The 21,246-nt window shown below is 38.3% G+C and overlaps 1 protein-coding gene across 2 annotated transcripts; it reads left to right on the top strand.

Annotated features, from left to right (window-relative positions):
- Positions 1–369: 369 nt before the first annotated feature.
- Positions 370–19,643, top strand: LOC115676436 (rho GTPase-activating protein REN1). 2 transcript variants are annotated; one of them, XM_030599355.2, is made up of 23 exons: positions 381–612; positions 883–966; positions 1,491–1,527; positions 1,935–2,011; positions 5,582–5,652; positions 5,766–5,844; positions 8,921–9,065; positions 9,827–9,946; positions 10,572–10,649; positions 10,945–11,000; positions 11,177–11,246; positions 11,327–11,411; positions 11,745–11,988; positions 13,429–13,671; positions 14,861–15,193; positions 15,390–15,439; positions 16,153–16,213; positions 16,295–16,378; positions 16,888–17,001; positions 17,110–17,279; positions 17,566–17,635; positions 17,932–18,147; positions 18,714–19,643. In XM_030599355.2, the coding sequence occupies exons 1-23, from the start codon at positions 478–480 to the stop codon at positions 19,095–19,097; spliced, it is 3,006 nt and encodes a 1,001-aa protein (XP_030455215.2). In that variant the 5' UTR covers positions 381–477; the 3' UTR covers positions 19,098–19,643. The 2 variants fall into 2 exon arrangements, with proteins under 2 accessions (XP_030455216.2, XP_030455215.2); XM_030599356.2 differs by lacking the exons at positions 17,566–17,635; positions 17,932–18,147; positions 18,714–19,643 and having other exon boundaries at positions 370–612; positions 17,081–17,257.
- The last annotated feature ends 1,603 nt before the right edge of the window (positions 19,644–21,246 follow it).

Here is a 21,246-nt window from a genome sequence, read left to right as displayed (position 1 = left end):
TTTTAAATAAAAAGGAGGGGAGGAAGAGGAAGAACGTGGGGGGAAGGTAACGGGAGTGGAAATACCGAGATTGGCCCCCCCACCCCCTCCCCCCCTTGGTTTTCGCGGAGGACCAGGGGAAACCGCGGAGCTGACGTGGACAACTGCCCCGCACATTAGTAGGCCCCGCACTCCTTGGGCCCCCCCCCCCCCTTTCCATTCCAAACGACATTCCCCGGTCCATCCATCATCAAGAGAGAGAAACTCACCGCCCCTCCCTCCCTCCCTCTCTCTTCTCTTCCGTTGCAGCGCGCCATGATCATCGCCATCCGGTAAGGCTGCGCCGGCCGGAATTCCGCCGGCATTGCCCCCCCCCACGGCTCCCCCCGATCGCCGCCGCCGTCGTCGACGCCGCGGGGGCGTTCGGCGTCGTCCCGGTGACGGGGGGAACCTGCATTGTTGTTGTTGTCGTCGTCGTCGAGGAGCTCTGACGCGGGAATGCTGGTTGTTGCAGAACGAGCGGCGTCCGTCGGTGAGGATCGCGCCCCCTCCTTGCTGCTCCCCCCCCCCCCCCGCCGTCCTCCGCGACTCGTCTCCGATGTCATGACTACTCGGAACGGCGAACCTTCTCAGGTACGTGCGTCGCGCGACCCGTCCGTACGACGACCGATCCGATTCTCCCAGGGGGCGAGGGCCGATGAGCTGGTGCTGATTCGGCGCCTCCCTTGTTCTTTTTTTTTTTTTTGCCTGTTCGAGCGGATGTCGTGGAGTTTCGGAAATGGCCGTGGAGGTTTCTGCGTGGTCGAGGGCGTTGGTGAAGCGCGGTGACGTTTTGTATTGCGATTTTTCGTTTTTTTTTATTTTTAAATTTTTTTAAATTTTGGTTTCTCGTGTGGTTTTCAGGGAGAGGGCGGTGTTCCTCCGCCTCCGCCCATGCCTCCGCCCGGACCGCCGCTGAATCAACCGACTTCTCGCACGGGCAATAAGGTGATCAGCGTGTTCCGGATCGCAGTGCTGTATCAGTTGCTTCGTTGTCTGTTCTCACATTGTGGTGTCCGAGGAAATTTGATTCATCTTTAGTTTGTGCTGTCAGCGATGGAGCTGTTACTTGTTATGCGATGTCTCTTCACGATTTATTATTTATAGCAACTTCTGTCGTTGTTGACTTTTTGCATCTTAATTTGCTAGGCCTGTGTTCCTTTGATTACAGCTCTGTTGCTGATGGAAAAAGGCATGCATGCTTAGAGCTTAGACAACGTGATTCCTTGGTAAAATAGGAGTTCAGATTTGCATAAGCAATGCTGCACTGTGAGAACGGGGAAATGGAATTCCTATCCCAAACATAACGTACCCGTATCAACCTTTAGGCAGTTCATAATGCGCTTTATATATGTCTTTGTTTCGCATCTTGAGTAACTCTGCTATGACTTACTTAGGTTCTATCACCACTCCTGCTTTCTTACTATAAAAGCAAGTACTTATTCCCCGGTCAAATTGTCAATTATTTGCAGGTTTTTAAGAGCGGGCCGCTATTTTTGTCATCCAAAGGTGCGTTTATATGATGTTCACCCTTATGATTCCACTAAAGGATAACTAGTCAGAATCCGAGTGGACAATCACAAGCGACAAAATGTCTTCTAGTTTTGCTGTTATGCTTGGGGTTTTCCTGTAGTGTTGGGTGTCATGCTTGTTATTATCGCGTGGCTTCGAAATGTAATTCGGAAATTATTCAAATGTTCTTTTTGAGATATAAGGGCAACTTAACCCACCATTCTTGTTAGTTGCCCCTCTCAGTTACTGGATATGAAGTCGTTGTTTGAAATGGCAGAGCATAATATTCAATGTTGTATTGTCCAATTATTTGCTACGAGACATACGTGCAACTTTGATGGTCTAAGCTGCTGTTATTATTCCTTCTCCTAACACAATAGATGAGACTAAACTTCGCGATGCAGGTATTGGATGGACATCGTGGAAAAAGAGGTGGTTTATACTAACACGTACCTCCCTGGTCTTCTTTCGGAGTGATCCGGTAAGCAGTGCTATTCCAATGATATAGTATGCTTATGCACTTAATTCTCCTTGAAATTTACTTTTTTTCCAGCTCATGCTTAGATTATCGTTGGATAAATAGAATGTTACTTGTGTTTTTACCAAAGAAATCATTAGACTTATGTGGCATTGACAAACAAGGCACAAGAATATGCACAAAGTGAAATATTAAATGGGGCACGAAGAATCAAAACTTGTCTGTGAGACAATGTCAGAAGTTCAAACCTAAATGTTTACTAAAAGGAGAGAGAGTATATATATATATATATATAGGATTAAAAAAAACCCAACAGACAAGGATTTAGGATAGTAACAGAAATGTTAAGCAAAAGTTAGCCCAGATCATGTCTATGAACATTTTCCTAAACTTGAGATTTGCTTATTCCCAATGTGGTCAAGCTAATTCCACATTGTTGGCCTGGACAGAGATGTAGAATAATTGAAGATCAATTAGAAAATAGAAATTCGAGGCAATAGAGACAACAAAAGCTTAATTAGATTAGGATGGTGTGTACAATGTGCTTTGGTAACTATTTATACTTGGGTTACATACTAAATGTTAATCTCAATCATGACACAATTTGAAGTTCTGATATTGGCTATTTAACTTCACTGAGGTTGCATTTGCTCTCACTGGACCATTTGGGAGATTTTGGAAGGATAATATTGAATAGACGAACTAGTGTTAAAGTATCCCATATTGCTTGTTTATGGGGTTTACACGGCCCTATATTCATATAGTCTCCCTCTACCTCATGGCTTAAGCTTTTCGCTTGGAGATTCTAACAACTAGAAAGGTAAAATTAGAGTTCTTGTTTTCAGGTGAAGATAGGGGTGACAACATGTATTTTGATCTGGTTCATCACCTCCTAAATCCCACTCTAACTTCACTTCTCCCTGCAACTCAGGTAGCTCTTCCTATCTTACGCTTACCCTGTATCATCCAGTATGTACACAACAGCAACTTCATCCCTACTCCAGATGTCAAATACATTCCTTGTGAATCCTATCCTGCCTAACTCCATCCTCTGTGCTACCATGAATTTCAGTCTGTTTCTCATTTCGCTAGTATGCAACTAAGAGGTGTAACTTACTGTTGATTTCCACCAAATCAGACAACCAGTATGTTTCCAGTATCCTAATTACTGGAATGGTAAACTTATCTAATCAGAATGAAAATCTGAAACTTGTTCCAATGTGAAGCTTTTTCATGACATAATTTGCTTCTTTTTATCAGTAAAAACAACATTTACAAGGAATATATCTAATATATCAAGCTCTACAAATGTGAAGCTCTATCTAATGATACAATCGATCTCCCTACACCTGTTTAGAGTTACCTTGCGTTTCCCCTCTTGGACTGGGTCCAACGTAAGTTTCCTATGGGACATTTAAGTTTCCATTGCCTGTTGAATATTGTCTTGAAGGCAAGCCATATGTTGTCACGTGCAATGTCCTAATTAGAAAAAGACCTAGCATTAATACAGAATAGGAATCTCTATTCTCATTCCTTTCCCTCTCACCTGGCTATCTAAGGACACAATTTGTCTCATCAATCTTCCTGCACCTGTTTAAAGTTGTCTTTTGTCCCTTCTTGGAACGGGGCAAGTTATTTGAGCCAATTGTCCTTGCAAGGCAAGGCATATGTCATTGCTGCTGCTGATCTTGATCTTTCTGATTTTTGACACATGTTGCTTGATTCCAGCTTGTTGCGAAAAAGTGCTGCCTTCAAGTTTCAGTATAATCCCATGTCATAAATGGGTAGGCTATGCCAATGGAGTTAACTCAAATAATTAGCACCTTAATTTGGAAAGAATCTCCAACTGTCAATGCCAATTACTTCAGCGAAGAGATGTCCATGTTGATCATTTATAGAGAATAAAGTCTTTATTTTTTATGCTGCTTAGGCACAATGCACCCCTACAACTCATGGTGAGGAACAGTCAATTAACATTCTTTGTGGGCTCTATAGTAATTCTACATCTTAGGACCCTTAATGTCCAACCTTATTATATGCTTGTTCAACAACATTGAGGGATTGAACACAGGGAGGTTTGGGACCGGTTTAGGTTATTGTCAAGCAGTCTTGTTTTACAAGTCTTTTCCTTGACAAACAACTTCGAATTCATGCCATGCCTTCCTTCATACTAGCTTGACAACAACAACATTGATGAACAAGTGAGCGAATGTTAGTAATACAATGTCACTTGACTAGGTGGCTGCCATTTTCAACGCTGCATGGATCTTCCAGCAACATGTTGCAATCACCTTAACAATTTCCACTCCCATTATCGTTGTCTTACAATAAAAGATGACAAAAAAGGTGATAGAAGCTACAATTATACTGCTTTGGACCCTTTGGAGTATCCTGTGGGTTTTGCACTGCTGATGTATTCAGATGGACAAAAACTTTCCTTCTATAGGAATAAAGGGAAACCCTAAATTCTTCGAAGTATTTCAAGTAATGAAGGCTAGCAAAGTACAAGTTTGGTCCTTGCACAATTTTGGTGCAAGTCAAATTGCTCATTGCTAGAGCATTTCAATATTAAATGATGCCTTCACCTAATATTTTAAACTTGTGGGAAAATAATTATATAACATCGTATGGAGCACGGTGCTAAGCTCAAATATCCTCTTATTATTATCTTGTCTAATTCATGTCTATTCTTCTATTATTGTTTTCTTGCCTCCGGTTATTTGTTTGATATGGTCATGTGCACATGCGGTATCCATGATGGGGGTGGAGTTAGCATATATGTTTGATATGCATTATCAGCAGGCAATTTTCTATTTATTCTACAAGAACTAGAGTGCCGGTGGTCACAGTTTCTCGATTCTCTTTCTCAATCATGGCGATTTCCATTCTTTAATTTGATGACAAAGCCCAGCCTCCGGATTTGGGGGAGTTCATGGGCATTTTAATATTAAATTACACCTTCAACTGACAGTTTTTTAAGCTTTTGGGATTCTGTTGTCTAAACAATCGATGGCACGCTATAGGCTAAAAGAACAATAGGTAGGATTTGAGAGTTCTAACTATTGCTCATGGTGAGATGGTTCTATAATTATATGTTTAGAGTCAGGTAACTACAAGATTTAAAAATTTGAATTTTTCATAAGATAGTTATTGGCGGTTATAGCTTGAATCAATTGCTAAATTCTCTTATATGCGTTATATCTCAACAATGCGGGCAAGGAACCTTTGTAGCAAAATTCAATTGATGAAGACTGTCTAGTAGAGTCCAAAATGGCTGATTATGGTGTAGGTGAAATCTTGATGCATTTTACTATATCAAAAAGCCAGATCTACTTGCTTTGTGTACTTGAGGTGTTCATCATTTCAAAATATGTGGGATTAGAGCAATGTTTGTCTTTGTCATCTGATGGAAAACAATGTATGTTGATAAGGTGACACGTGAGTTTTGCTTCTCCAAAATGTTTGCTTTTCTCTATGTCAGAATCTTCCCTCCTTAAGACTCATTTCTCGTCCCCTTCGTCTTATTTTATCTCGAGGCATGAGAAGATTCATATGGTTATTTAAATTATCCAGAGTGCCATACCCCAGAAAGGAAGTGAAGTGAATCTGACCCTTGGTGGTATTGACCTCAACAATTCAGGCAGGTTGGCTTGCTTGCTCCTACTTACAGTGTTCTGAGTACCCAATTTCTTCTCATCGTCATCCTCAAGACTATAATCTGAATATAACCATTGCTTAAAATCTTTTTGATTTCTAGTGTGGTTGTCAAAGCAGATAAAAAGCTATTAACGGTGCTTTTTCCTGATGGTCGAGATGGACGGGCCTTTACACTTAAGGTGCGTCTTTTCACGTTTACACGTTTAGATTGATTTTGAATGCACTCTTTTTGTGTTTCTTTAGCCTGTGACTAGTTTCTAGAATCTTATTCTCGGGATTGCTTTCAAAGAGCTTTTCCCTGCAACTGTAATGATATGCAATATGCAAATTTACATTGAGAATTCCTTGCAAATGTAGATTGGTGATTGTTTGCAGCGACATTGCATGGTTCGTTTTCTAACTTTGCCTGTTTGAGAACAGAACACCAAGACCTTAGTAGTGATGACTGCATGAGATGGTTTTTCGCATTATACATTGGGAGAGTAATATTTTTTCAACTTTAAAATCATAGACATTTCTGGAACACTTCTAACAGAGGCACAAAAGGTAATACAAAAGTGTGTGGACTATAAAAACGAGTCAAAGCGGTTTCATGTTATATGTAATATAAAGCATCGAACTTCCGAGGTTCAATAAAAAATCAAGATATGGAAAACTTCAATAACAATTCGATGGAAAATTGGCTTTATAATATTTGAATGAAAAGAAATTCTTTCTTTACAATAAACCCGCAAAGTTTCCTCTGATATGAGTTACTACTCCTCAATCACTTATACTACCTTCAACATTGGACTGCATTTTCGAACTGAAATGGAATATGACTACCGAAAGTAGGATCCTCCAAATTCAGGGGTTTAAGAGTTCTATAAAAACGTTGTCAACATAGTTGTTTCTTTTTTTCTTCTCTAAAAATCCAAAGAAGAGTACGAGTATGAATTTACTTGTTATCAATGAGAATAATTGAAGTCGTGTATTCATGCTAGGCAATATTGCTGGCTATTTAGAACTCTATGGAAGACTGAAGTATTGTTCAAGCACTTGGTCTTTCTATCATGTCTGTAGAGACTGTTTAGTCCAGATTTGCAAGTAACAATGCTCAGGCGACTCTTTGGGATCTCATGGTCATTTTTGTGGTTTTGTATTGGAGAAAACATGTTTATCTGTTATTGTATTTGTATAGGGTACAAATAATTGTAAGTAGAATGCCTCTAACGGTAAATTGATGAGGGCAAAGTCCCGCATTGGGCAATTATGGAGATATTCTTATAATGGGTTGGGTTCCCTCTCCTGAAAAGCTAGCTTGTCAGGATGAGTTCTTCCACCCCTTGTAACTCATCAACATGGTATTAGAGCCACTCTTAGGACACCCGCCCTGGCACTTTATCCTCCGGATTGTGGTCCCTTGGTGGTGGCCCGAGGCTGTTTCCTCGGGGCTGTTCTGCGAGGTCGCAGAATCCCGAAGAGGGGGAGGATGATGCAGGCAAAGTCCCACATTGGGCAACTAAGGAGCTATTCTTATAATGGGTTGGGTTCCGTCTCCTGGCAAGCTGACTTTTCGGAATGAGTTCTTCCACCCCTTGTAAATGAAAATCTATTCATTAGAGAAAATTAAGGGTATGCAACCTATATCCAACAATAGTTACAAGACAGAACATCCATAAACTTCACAAAAGATCAATACTCCGAGCTGCCACTAAAAAGACCAACTAAGAGAGTGGACATCCATTAGTCCTTTACAAACTTAATGGCTTCCCTTACTGTCCTTCCTAATGATCCAATAAAGGAAGAGGTCATTTAACAAACACTTCTTTCATCTGAAGGCAGGTACAGCATGTATGGGAACATCTTGAAGAAATAGATGAGGGGATGCTATTCTACCCTACTAAAATGTGAAAAGTGCTTCATTACATCGGAGATTAAAATTCCATCTTGAGAAGGAAAGAATAAAGGCCTAGGCATTATCAAATATCTGTTGTCAATAAATGTTTTAGTGGTGTCTTTATTAAGTGCAAATGCCACATAGGGTTATGTTGCAAATGCATTTGTGAATAGATGTTTCAAGTGGTGTCATTGTCAAACATCCATTTGTGAATAGATACTTCAAGTAGTGTCTCTGCCAATTGCAAATGCCTTATAGGGTTATCTTGTAAGTGCATGTACATGATGAATTAGTCCATCCTTTAATCTTTACTGCCTTGAACATAAACACTTCATTTTTAAACAAGAAATGTAAGTTGTAAAGAATCTTAAACTGGACATGATGTTGGTCTTAGACAATACAAGTATTTACTCTTGTAGAGGTATGGAAGTAAACGAAAGAAGTGAAATTGCATAAAGTTCTACCATGCAACAATTCATGATTGTGGATGATATGGAAGTCTATATAGATCCTATAGCTCTGTTGATGGGTCTCTTTTGGCAAGATTTTCTGGCAACTAAAATGCAATTCTTGTAAGAATTGATCTGCTAATTAGTGACCTTTAATGTTGTGGTGCTTGATTTAGACTAAAAGTGATGAAAAGAATGAGGGAGTGTATTTAAAGTTTAGGGAAACTATGCAAAACTCCCTGAACTTTTGGGGGTAGTACACTTTTTTCCTGGACTTTCAACTGCTAAGCTAAACCCCTAAACTTTCTCTTTGTTACAAAACTTAAAGCTCTGTTATTTTTTCTGTTAGCATGTGCAATGCACATGAACTTTAAGGGGTAAAAGCATATTTTTCACCTCATTTTTTTAAGGAAATCTCTCTTTTACCCTAAATTGCTGAGGAAAAGGAAAATATAGAATTTTTTTAATACTATTGTCTTTATATATCTTTTCTGAGAATAATACTTTAGTTAATTTATTTTCTCCTTTTTCTTTATTTTTTTATCTTTTTACAGAAATAAAAAGTAAAAGAGAGATTCCTTACCAAAAAAAAAAAAGTAAAAGAGAGATTTCAACAATAATAAAATGAGATGAAAGTACACATTTATCCCTTAAAAGTACTGTGCATTGTTCATGCTAATGGAAAATATGACAGAGGGTTAACACTAGTTCATGAGGATAATGTGTAATTGAAATTATAGGGGCAAACGTGCACTACCCCAAAATTTGGGCGAGTTTTGTGTAATTTATTTTAGAATTCAAAATATTAATAGTGTGCACTTTGAAATTATTAGCACAGGAAATTACATGCACGCTGTATATTATGTATCTTGTTATTTCCCCTTTAAAGTTATCTTTAATAATATCATGCTTTCTCTGATTTTGCAGGCTGAAACTTTGGAGGATTTATATGAGTGGAAGACTGCCCTCGAGAACGCATTGGCTGAAGCACCGAATGCGGCTCTTGTAATGGGACAGAACGGAATCTTTCGAAGTGATCAGGCTGGTGCACCTGATGGCTCTCTGGAACAATGTATGCTCCAATTGACAAAAATCAATCTCAAATCCTTATCTTCTCTCACAGTATTATATAACTCTGTGGCACGTAGTCTTTGTTGAGCATCTGAGTGTTTCAGTAATGATAAGGTGTCTTCAATTTATATCAGAAGCTTAGTTATTGGATAATGTAGTGATTGCGGGTTTTCGAAAAATATAAGACAACGATAGCTTATTCAACAAGCTTCCTCAGGAGTCTAATCTTTGAACAATGATTAGAAAAAATGCCTGTTTTTTAACAATGTATGAAGCAAAGTAGAGAACTTTTTCAAGTTTTACAATAAGTTGTGGAGAATGATTTTCTGAGAATTCTACAACTAGAATGCTCTAGTTTACATGCTGGTTGCACGAAGTGTCTTGTCTAGGGCTGTTCATTAGCTTTTCTACCGCCTATTAGGAGTAAAAGTCTAGATAGAACGGCACAAATTTGTGACTTTTTTGCTGTTACATATGAGTATTTTGTAAACTGCACTGAACCTAGGAATTTGTTGGTTAAGATCTGGTACCAACTTGATTCTGTCTTATTGCTGCTCTAAACATTGTCAATATATGCTTTCCCAAAAAAAAAAACATTGTCAATATATGCGTTCAGCCATCACAAATTTATCGGATAGATGCTTCATTAACCAATATAATTGCTCATAGCTCACGAATCTTTTCTTCATTAATGCCCTTGAATTATATACTCTTGTTTCCATCATCATGCTAAATTGTCATTGTCTGGTGCTATATTGTCAGTAAAGGACAGAAAGATCATAAAATCAATGGTTGTTGGTCGGCCCGTTTTACTTGCGTTGGAAGAAGTTGATGGGACTCCATCGTTCTTGGAAAAAGCTCTTAGATTCATAGAAGAGCATGGTGAGCTCTATTAATGCTGTCTTCGCTTCTTGAGACAAATCATTCTGAATTATTCATTATATCTATTTGATGGAATCTGTGCTTGTGTCCGGATGAGGTTTGGCATGCTTAACTAATGATGAAGGTATCTCCAGTTTATCTGGAGAGCAAAATGTCGCATCTCAACACAAAATTCGGTGATATAAGATAACTGAATGGAGCATTAGTGCTTTTAATGAACACCTATTCTAGGACAAGATTGTGGCTCACTTCCATCAGATTGTTTCTTCTCTCTTGAAGTGATGTTTATTTTTCAATTAGTGCACTCATAGACGTTAGTTTGAGCATATACATTGAAAGGAAGAACTTCTTTAATAATGTCCTCTTAACAATAAGCACAAAAGGCCCTCTTGTCACTGAGATACCAAACTTGTGCTTGGAGAGTTGTCATAGACTTATAAAGTCCTTTGTGCATTTTGGTGTACACCTTCCAACTATTTAATTTGTTAATGACAATTACATGTGCCTACTCTTTAGTTTGGTATATCGTGGAAGATATTCGTTTTATATCTTCCCTGTTATGCTAGAGTTACTTTTTTAGATCAATACATGTACTTATATCTGATTATTCGAAGGTACTGAACAGGGATTAAAATAGAAGGGATCTTGCGACAGGCTGCAGATGTCGATGATGTTGAGCACCGAATTCGAGAATATGAGCAGGGTTTGTTTGTTTATATATCGTTTTGTTATCTATTGATCAATCTCTGTACGTCTCGATCATGATGCTGAAGATTTATATTATTATGGGTTTCATTTGAGATAACTGGCCTTGATGGTGTTGTATTAAGTTCAATGACAACATTCTCTTATTTTATGTACGTTATCACATAAATTAGTAATGTCATAAACATATATGGTATCCTGAGTGGACAGTACAAAAATTGAATGCTAGGATGGATCTATGCATTCTGTTTAATGATCATGGTTGCCTCAAACCATTTTTACTTTATGATTAGGAAGTACTGAGTTTTCCGCAGAGGAGGATGCACATGTTATTGCTGATTGCATCAAGGTACCATGTTTACTGAGATAGCTACAGAATTATTTTTCGTTGATGTCTTAGAAGCCCTTGTTACGGTTAATTACATTCACTTGTACAAGCCAAGTGCTGGTGTGCATCTGTACAGTGTCGATATCAAATTGAACCGTATAATTGATGCTTCCACATTTTTGTTTACATTGAAACAGTATGTCCTCCGCGAGTTGCCATCATCTCCAGTTCCTGCATCATGCTGTAATGCATTACTGGAAGCCTGCCGTAAGTTTCTTGTTTAGCTGGTGGCTAAAAAATTCATATTCTGTAAAGCTATTCAGTATCAGATAATCTTACAATTATAGGAACTGATCGCGATATACGAGTCAATGCAATGCGCACAGCAATTTGTGAAACATTCCCAGAACCAAATCGGCGCCTATTGCAGAGGTAGTTGATGAAGTATCTTTACTTAAATCCTACCATAATATGTTACGAAAGCTGCTGATCCATTTATGTAGCCCGAAGAAAATTATACTTTAATTGGCTGAAGAAGTCTGATTGATTACGTTCTCATAAAGCCTGATCACAAGTTTGCACTCAACGAGTAACTTCTCAAGATACATTTTTCATTATGGCAGAATAAATTTAAGATCAGGTCCTTTTATTTTTTACTAGTTTGGTTCAACCTGTGATAGTCTGTCTTCATATAATCTTATTTCAGCTGGTTTACTGATGCATCTTTCCAGACTCAATTTGTCTTTCTCTTGTCTCACCTTTCAGAATACTTATGATGATGCAAACTGTAGCTTCTCATAAGGCCGAGAACAGAATGAGTTCTTCAGCTGTGGCAGCTTGTATGGCTCCTTTGCTTTTGCGTCCTCTTCTAGCTGGCGACTGTGAGCTTGAAAATGATTTTGATGTCGGTGGTGATGGTTCTGCTCAACTTCTTCAAGCAGCTGCTGCAGCAAACCATGCTCAAGCAATTGTTATAACTCTTCTAGAGGAGTATGACAAGATATTTGGGGTAAGTTCTAACTTCATGTACCTTTATTTTGGCACATCAGCCCTTTCAGTATGCTTATCTCTCCAAGTTAGAAAGATCTCGAATATGCACATCATCTTTGCTGTCAATAATGATCTTCATTGCACTTCTAACAGCAACCCAGCGTTGATTAACTCTCGAATTATCATGTACCACAACAAATTACCATCACAAAGAAGCTTCTTACAGCTTCAGTTTTCACCTGTTTCCACTTAAATATTTAGGTTTACTTTTATTAAAGCTGTCGCAGCATTTTGAAAGCAGAAGCAACTAAAATAAGGCATTGTCACACAAGTACCTTCTAGATTTTTACTCAAAGGTATTAAAATGCAGAAATCAAACCCCTCAAAAATAAGCTACGTCATCTCTGAGCACTGATGAAACTGCCAGGAACAATAGCATGAGTAACTTCAAGAGTTTTGGTCTATGACAAGTCAATTATCTGTTTGTACCAGGCACGTCTGGTTAAAGTCGAGTAGCTCTAAAGAACTTTTTGCTTCATACATTCTAGTTGCAAAAGGATATGAGATCAAGTCTGGATACCTTATCTTGGTGGAACTAATTTGCATGGTTTTTGGGCATTGTTCCTACAAACCCCGCTTCTCCTGAAACAAATGCCAATTCTCCACCACAATGTTCTTATACTTGTCTTCTTCCACAGAATCAAGATGGGATATTTCTTTTTTTTTTTTGGTAAGGTAAGATGGGATATTTCTTTTGTACTCATAAGTTAGATGTTTCTCTTATCTTAAATTAAACAATGTTTCAGCTCTGGCTCCCATGTGAACCATCTCATCCTAGCCTTTTCCCTAAGTTTTGCGCGAAAGTATGGCTCCATTCCTGATTCTCGTTGGTTACATTTCAAAAATTTCTCATTAGTTGGACATTGAAGAGCTTTGCCCTGTCAAGGTTAATTCCACTTAGAGAATATGCTCCCAATATGTATTGGCTGTTTAAATATCTTCATGGTAGCATGCGTTGTTAATTCAGATTTAGACAACCTTACAGATGGGAATGCTCATCCAGAATCCAAGTCTTTGGACTCATTTAGTAACAATATCAATGAATAAACTGTCTTCTCGCGTTGCTTTGATTTCATTATTATACTTTTAAAGTTCAGAGTTTTCTTGTGTCGAAGTATTATCCCACATCGATTGACAACGGGTCCTAAATGCTCTTTATATTCATGTGGTCTTCTTCCACCCAATAGCTTAAGCTTTTGGGTTGGACTTTCTAACATCTTGCCATTTTGAAGATTCAGACTTTTCATATTTCCTCCACTTGCTCTGAGTAGCTGGTGCATATAGATCAGACATGATCTCTTAGTGTCCATCCTCAATATATCTGGTTCAGATTGCTTTGTTCAGAATTGTTAAGGCCTCTTGTATGTGCTGTTGGAGCTTCACAATTAACTTGTTGCAGGAACATGCTCTATCTCCTGATATATACTCTGACTCAGAAGAGAGCGGAAGTGAGAGCGAGGAGGAAACTGATGATGATGGATCCTATGAGGATGATGAACATGGTGATGTAACCCAAGATTCTGAATTGGAATCTGAAGATGATCTGGCACATACATCGAATGAAAGCCACAGCGGCAGTGACGAGGATGGGGAATATGCTTTCAGTAACAAAACTGATGGAGCTAATGCTCAACATGACAAGGTATTTCCGTACACTAAAACAATCAGCACAATGCTTAATTATGACCAGAGAAACCTTACATTTTTTGGTATCATTAGTAGCCATAGTATGGTGTTGTTGTCTGCTGTCCAAATTCTCTTTTTGCTACAAATAAACAATAAGGTCAGTTACTTTATGGAATAGAACATTCCATTATTCTGAGTCTCTCAGCTCCAGAAAAGCATGCTAGCATAGCTGACATTTATCCTGTTATTGGAAAAAAAGTTAGTGCATATTGTTCAGTGTGCAATTGTTTGTTTTAAAAGTTCATGCTATTAGAGACGGTGTGTTCTCATACGAATGCAATGCTGGAATGACAAAACCCCGGACTGTGTGAAAGAGATATGTGGAGGTGAAAGAATGATTGTAGCCCATAATGCATTGATGTCATAAATGGGTGAAAGGGCAATACAATATAATTGAACTTGAGACTCTGGTCCAGATACCAGATTAAGTAAAAAGGCGAGACTGATTTATTCCAGAAGGTAAGTCGTTACCCACTTGTGTCGGTTAGATTTTATGACAATGCCTTTTACTGCAATATGAGCTTATTTCTTGGCAATTTCTCGTACTCCATATGCCTCGACATATCAATGCTTATTGCAATGCTCGTGAAATATATTATGAAACAATAATCCTCGACTTCTTAGTGTCCTTATAAAAGAATACTTAGTTGAAACATAGGAAAATGGGATCACTCCAGAGTTAGATAGAGAACATAGGGCTGATGACATTCACTGCGTTTGGACCCTTAGTTTCTCCATCAACGTTGACATTATCCCCTCTTCTTTCTCGCGGAAATGAATAAGTGGCATTCCCTCTTTTTTCTGTGAATCAGTAGCATGGAGAAGTTAAACTTCCACTGTGGTTGAGCTGTGGCAATATCAAATAGCAGCATTGTTTGGTAGTATATGGTTATTATCGTAGACCAGTTAGGAGATTTATGTCTCACTGATATAAACGTGTTAAGCTTAAAAATTGCCTCATTTGAAGGTTTGGAACACAAAGTTCTCACTACAACTGCTTTTGTATTTGTACAAGTTTCTTCTCATTTTCCTTTTTCGAAGGGGACTAAGATATGTTTTTAAAGATATGTTGGATTCTTGATTGAGATTGATCGGCTTTTGTTCGTTGAAATAGTTTAATTGCTGTATTGTACTTGTCTATGCAGGTATCTGATAGTTGTACCCCACATTCCTATTCTCCACAAGCAGTTGCTAATTCTAATGAAAAAGAGAAGCTATCACAAAATTCACCTAAGACCTTACCATCCCAAAATGAGAAACCACTGGGGAGTGAGCACACTGATAACCAGCTAGATAACTGTGGCCCATCACGGAAGGATGATGAATTTTATCAAGCACCGGTGGATGATTTTGCAGAAATAAATTTTCCTGGAAAGTCGGCCGATCATGGTCCATTGTCCAATATGAAGAAATCAACAACTATATCCAGTGGGACTGTCCGTAGTGTTAGGCGTCCCGCTGTTTGGGGACGTACTCCTGTGAGTATTCTTTTTAAATGAGAATTAGTCTCTTGCTTTAGGAAAATATTCCCCACATCTCTTACTCTAAAATAGAACGTCAGTTTTATGCCTGCACTGCTGAAATCGTCCTTGAAAAGCCAAATCTTTATTCATTGCAAGTTGTGTTACAATAATGTTGTTTACTCTTGCATCTCCTCTTTTGGCATGAATTCAGGGCAAAAAGAATCTATCCATGGAATCCATCGACTGTGACCTTATTGATGAGTAAGTGATGCAGCTACTGTTTATCGTAAATTATTTGGTAGACATTGTAGTTGAAGTTTTTAATTGAGATAGATGATGTCAATGGTATATTTGTATCTTGCTGCAATTCATCTTGGACTGAAGCTACATCATCTTGTTTGGTCCTTCTGGAGTATAACCTTTATAGGGGATCAGCATGTTTTTGTTTATTACAGTGAATTTAGGAAGCATCTTCTATGTCTGAATCTGCACTGGTTACCTCCAATTTGATTATATATTCCTAATTTGAGCATTTAAAACTTGTATGGATAATATTTAGCATTTTTTGATGTTGGAGTCCCTACTTTTTCTTTTTCTTTCGACCTTTGGTGTATGTAGGCTCTTTGGGAGATTGTACACTACTTAGTTGCATTCGAGCTTATTTGATTATTCTCTTGTGCTTCACTTTTGGATTCTTGGAAAATTAATCAAGGCATGGTCCTATAAGATTGCATAAACCATTAAGTCTGTAAACTTTTGCTGATTGACAAATTTTAAGCTTATCTTTCTTTTCCTATTGAAAGGTGACATTCTATTGGTGCATTTAGACCTTATAAAAATAAGAGGCTATTGTCTTAACAAGAATGATCATATTCAGTCTCCTAAAATATAATAGAAGTTCTTGTATAACCTTTTTTTTTTTTGCTTTGTATCTTCCAGTAATTTTTCCACTGATGACAAATTTACCATTGTAGAGTTGAAATCCAGAGGCTTGAGGTTACAAAGCTTGACTTGCAAGACAGAATTGCAGAAGAGGTATGTGCTTACTCTCCATGTAGATTTTTTTTGCATGAAGCGGTTTTACTTTTATGTTGAAATTTTCTTTTTCTGCTGTAGGCCAAGGAGAATTCAGTTCTTCAGGCAGATTTAGAAAAACAGAAGAAAGCATTGCATAAGCGTCGTCAGGCTCTTGAGCAAGATGTATGTTCTAAACAATAGAAGATTCCTCTACTGGGTGACTTTACATATTGTCTTATATGCAAATGATTTTTGTACCTCTGGTTTCGATTAGGGCCACACAACAATCTTTTAGAAGCACAGAGAGAACACAAGGAACCTAAGTGCAGTGCCTAAATTAAGTACCTGCTCTGACTTTAAGATCAGAAATGTCACTGCTGGAGCTGTTTCTTCGATACAGCACTGTACTGTTCCAATTAGCACATTCACTCATTTAAACTATATTTCAAAATTAATAGCTGATAGCAATAATAATGTTTTATATTTCTGACTAATTTCGTTTTTCACCTTTGTGACCTTTCTATGGAATTCAGAGCATTTTTCCATAACCTCTTGATTAGTTTTTACCTTTTGCATTTTTGTCAAATGATGTTCCTACTTTTGCATAAACCTAATCTGATTGCATTTTGTTGTTGCGAAACTGATTTTGTTGGCGAGTTCATCATTTAATGTGACGTGAAATCTTCTTATAGGTGGCAAGACTGCAGGAACAGTTACAGAAGGAAAGAGATCTGAGAAAAGCCTTGGAAGCAGGGCTTAAAGTAACTAGGGTGCCCGTCCCTGTTGAAGCGAATATCAATGAAAAGGTTGGTGAATTTCTCACTTAACAGGTCTAAGTTCCCTTTTTGTGGGTAACAGGGGAAATCTAAGTGACTTTGATAAAAGGAAAAATCATTGAACTTTGAATCTTGTAGACAAAGGCAGATCTTGAAGATTTAGCTCGGACAGAGGTAGACATCACCAATTTGAAGCAAAAGGTTGATGATCTTGGAGTAGAGCTTGACAAAGAACGTGAAAAGAACTATCATTCAATGCAAGATTTAGGCGATCAACAATATAAAAGTGGAGATGACGGTGTGAAAGTGTATGATTGCCGTTTCTTTAATTGCTCTGCTATTGCATTGACATCTATAAGTGCTATTAGGGTTAAATTTCGAAATAGTAGTGTCTACATGACCTTCTGTCATTTTTTAGTTTCTAGAAAAATTTGATGCTTGAATAGTTTTTGGTTTTTTTACTTTACCTCAGAGAAGTCTGATTAATGAGGCATGAATTATATAGGACCGTCATTATAGAGTACATGCACACATACAAACATATTTGTCTCTTGTTTTTGACTTTTGCTTACTTTCACATTTCTTATGGAATAGGAGGAATACACAGGGCGACATTAAGAATCCAGAGAGTTCATATCTTGCTGGAAGGTCCACGTCCACAAAGGTATGCACACCTCTGTCTCTGTCTCTGTACTCGTGTGTATTTCTCTTCAAAGATCTTTACCAATATACATATAAAGAACAATCATCTTAGTAAGTTGCGCAAGGGATGAATAATTATGACCAAAAGTTTCTCATTATACAATCTTGGGGTCGGACGACAATCTACCTACAACTGTTAAATCTACAAACGTTCGTGGAATTCACCCAATTCTTTAGAATGCTTCTCATTTTATTTTGTCATATTCTTGGGTGGACCAACAACATGACCCCCTACATTTTTGTTGTTTTCCATGAAAGGACTCGAGTTTGGATGGCATGCATACAGAGAATGAGAGTAAGGAAGAGTCAACATCTTCATCAAATAATCATCAACCTTTAAGTCAGCAGCCATATTCAGCATATAATAGCAGATCCAGGTACATGGGCCAGCCAGCCAATTCTCAAGCTGCAGATTCAGCAGCAGGAAGGCCTCTTGCTCCAGCATCATCAAAGAGGTCTGGTACAAGGAATGAGGTAGATCTGAGCAACTTATTATGGCGAGTTTATTTTAGCTGCCAAGTTTCTTGCACAAAAAAATCAATATAAATCACAGTGCATGCCTAACATTTTGCCAATTTATGCAACAGCCCTTTTTTCTTCAAGAACACCTGTCATGTCAAATTTGTGTATCACTACATTCTGTCCGTTTAGTCATCACAACTCATTTGCTTAATAAGGGATTAAATCAAAGCAATTAAAAGGCATAAAAAAGGAGCAATTAACACCTTGACGAGAGCCAAAGTGCACTCCTTTCCTAACAAAAGAAATGTTAAGCAGTTTAACTTGGATCGTATGCTTGCAATATGAGCTAGGCAAAAATTAAACATTGTCAAAATTTGGCTTTTGAAATACTCAAGTGGTGCTGCTTCTTTTTTGATAGTTGTGTTGTTGCCTCTTTGTTCATTCCTTCTTGCGTTTGTTCTGGCAGAAATAGGATAGGACATATATTTGGTCTAGAATGTGAAACTAGATAGAGTGGTCAGCATTCCTCCAATTCTTTCCAATGTCGCGGCTTTCTTTTTTTCTCTATGAATGAGCAGGGACCGAACTCGACAACTTCCGCATTGTCAAAGTTGACTACTCGACTGAACTTCTTAAAAGAGCGGCGTACTCAGATTGCCAATGAGCTCCAGAACATGGACAAAGGTCGAGGTTCCTCTCCAGCTGTGGAGGTTCTAGAAAAAGGTAGAGCATCGGAATCTCAATCTGCAGAGATTCCTGGTACAGAATCAGATGGTTCTTCTAGGTCAATTCAGGACCCGGGAGATGGGTTGGGGAGAGAAAATACTTCACTAAATCGTGAGAAATACAAGAATATAACTAGTCAGGATGCCGACAGAGGAACAAGATTAGAAGGCGAGCCATCACAAAACACAAGCAGAAATCGGGAATCAGATGTCTCTTCAAGGACAGGTCCTAGATGATGTAGTGTTACCGTTTGATAACATGGCGCCAAACTCGCTGCTTTCATTAACATCCAAGTTTAACTGGGCATTGGTTTTTGGGCACTAACATGAGGAAGTAGGACGCCTACACCACGAGGTTAGGATCCATGTCAACGTTTTAGGAGAAGGCAAAGACCCGGGAATGTGCTCCCAAAAAGCTGAAGACAATACGAAAGTCCGAGGCTCCTTTGGGAACCTGCAGGCCGAATTCAAGTATTAAAGGTACCATCATTCATCTTCCAGGAACATCAGATTGAGCCGATGACTTCATAGCGTCGATCCTTGCTACTACTTCTGCTAATCGTTTTTGGTCATTTTTTTTTATGTGACTCTGAATCTAGAAAGTGTACTGCAAAATCTCGAACGTGCATGGCATTAAATTTCCCGAGAGGTCACGCGCAATCAGAGAAATTCTGCTCGTTTCGCTCTCTTTCGATTTAGAATCTGTCTAAGCATATACACTACTTGAATCGACTTAATGTTTTCCTTTCTTTTTCCTATTCAAAACTGTTGACATGTTTTTCCTTTTTCGAGCATTGCTGTATGTTATGTTGCTCCATAATTCATACGTCATAGAGTCTGCCCAGGAAAGATTCCATACGTCGTAAGTCAAAACTCGAAACTTCCTTCTCAAGGTGAAACTAATTTAATACACAAAAAGGACATGGGTCCTCCTCCTTTGACGTAATATCTGCACGCCAACATCAAAAGTTTTTTTTTCAATTTGGCCTCCCTCTTTGGTCGTCTCCTACTTCTCCTTCCGGACCAGAGTTCACCAAACTCACAAGTTTTGGACATGGCCTAGATCCAATTTCGGCACGAAGATTATTATACTCGTCATAGAATATGATTCTTGTCGATCTTTCCGTGGCTTCTCAACATCGCCTAGGGCTATAAAATCTCGCGCATGCATTCATTCGGTTGAACGTGCCCCCGGATGCGAACTGACACTAGGTTTATTAAAATGGACATGATGATGTTTCGTTCTTGGTTAGATGATATTTAGGATTAATCTTTGCTTAGAGTCAACGGGATGCTGCAACTAATGCAAGTTTTGCGTACTATAGTATAGTACGGGCTATTAACATATGATTAAGATTTCCCTCCGTCCATTATGTAATAGTAGTTCATGTGTTGAAGCAAATAATTGCAAACCCCCCTATGCTTTCTTGAAATGAAGAAGTAGATGCTCCTCCTAAATAGTACTAGGAATGAAATATGACTGGCATTATTATTCCATCTTTACTTTTTCTAGCATCGAGAAATCTCCGTTATCTTAGTGATTATATCTTTTAAGTAGTTCTTGTTAGATTTTTTCCCCTTTTTATCTATTGAGTTCGATGGATGTAGTTGGCGTTTTATTTTAACTCGGCACGTCCGAATTGAATATCATACTTATTTCCAGATTATTAAGAAATCTCGACTCTGATTTTCTCGTTTTTTTCGTTGAAAAAAAGAATCAAACCACTTGATACCTTCACAAGATACAAATACCGACACGTGGATTTCCATATAATTTTTTCTTTTAAGTTTTTGAATTTTGAATGTTCTCTTTTGGTTTTACTTAAGTAAAAAACAATCGAGCCCTCTCGATCATTGCTTTTACTTATACATATCTTAGTCATAACTTTCCTCATTCATTCTTGATTTTATGTTCCCCATTTTTGGTAGTGACATGACATCCATATCTAGTCCCAAATATTATCCATAAAATTCTCTTTTGATTGATTGATTGATTTATAGACCAAAAATATAAAATTAGCGAATCAACTTGCCCGGAGACTGATGATAATCCTCATGATTAAAATGAGATGCATACTCAAAACATTAGGTGAGCCATCAATCATCAGCATCTCCCATCTTGCCTACCATACCTGATACCATCAACTTTGCTGTCCCGGCCAATCCATCTCCGCCGTCCAATCTCGGTCCCCACCAAATCTTCAGATCCAATCTTGACCGTCCGTCACCTTTGCATCCAATTTCAAACCACGTGCAATTAAACCGAACCAAATCGAGCCGCTCTGATTCCGATCCCAATACAAGGACCAATTCCACCAACCGACAAGAATACTTGATGATCGAAGAAGAGTTCACGCTAAAGTGAAAAAAAAGGGCAAAATTCCCC

The sequence above is a fragment of the Syzygium oleosum genome, unplaced genomic scaffold (assembly GCF_021117445.2).
Source record: "Syzygium oleosum isolate NSW1041296 unplaced genomic scaffold, Sole_v2.1 Sole_v2.05, whole genome shotgun sequence".
NCBI classification, from domain to species: Eukaryota; Viridiplantae; Streptophyta; class Magnoliopsida; order Myrtales; family Myrtaceae; genus Syzygium; species Syzygium oleosum.
This window is presented reverse-complemented; position numbering and strand designations above follow the sequence as displayed.

Excerpts from the sequence above, each read along its gene's own strand:
- LOC115676436 (XM_030599355.2), top strand. The coding sequence starts at position 478 with ATGCTGGTTGTTGCAGAACGAGCGGCGTCCGTCGGTGAGGATCGCGCC. Across the intron at positions 9,066-9,826 it reads TGATGGCTCTCTGGAACAAT|TAAAGGACAGAAAGATCATA; the intron begins GTATGCTCCAAT and ends CTATATTGTCAG. Across the intron at positions 18,148-18,713 it reads GGTCTGGTACAAGGAATGAG|GGACCGAACTCGACAACTTC; the intron begins GTAGATCTGAGC and ends ATGAATGAGCAG.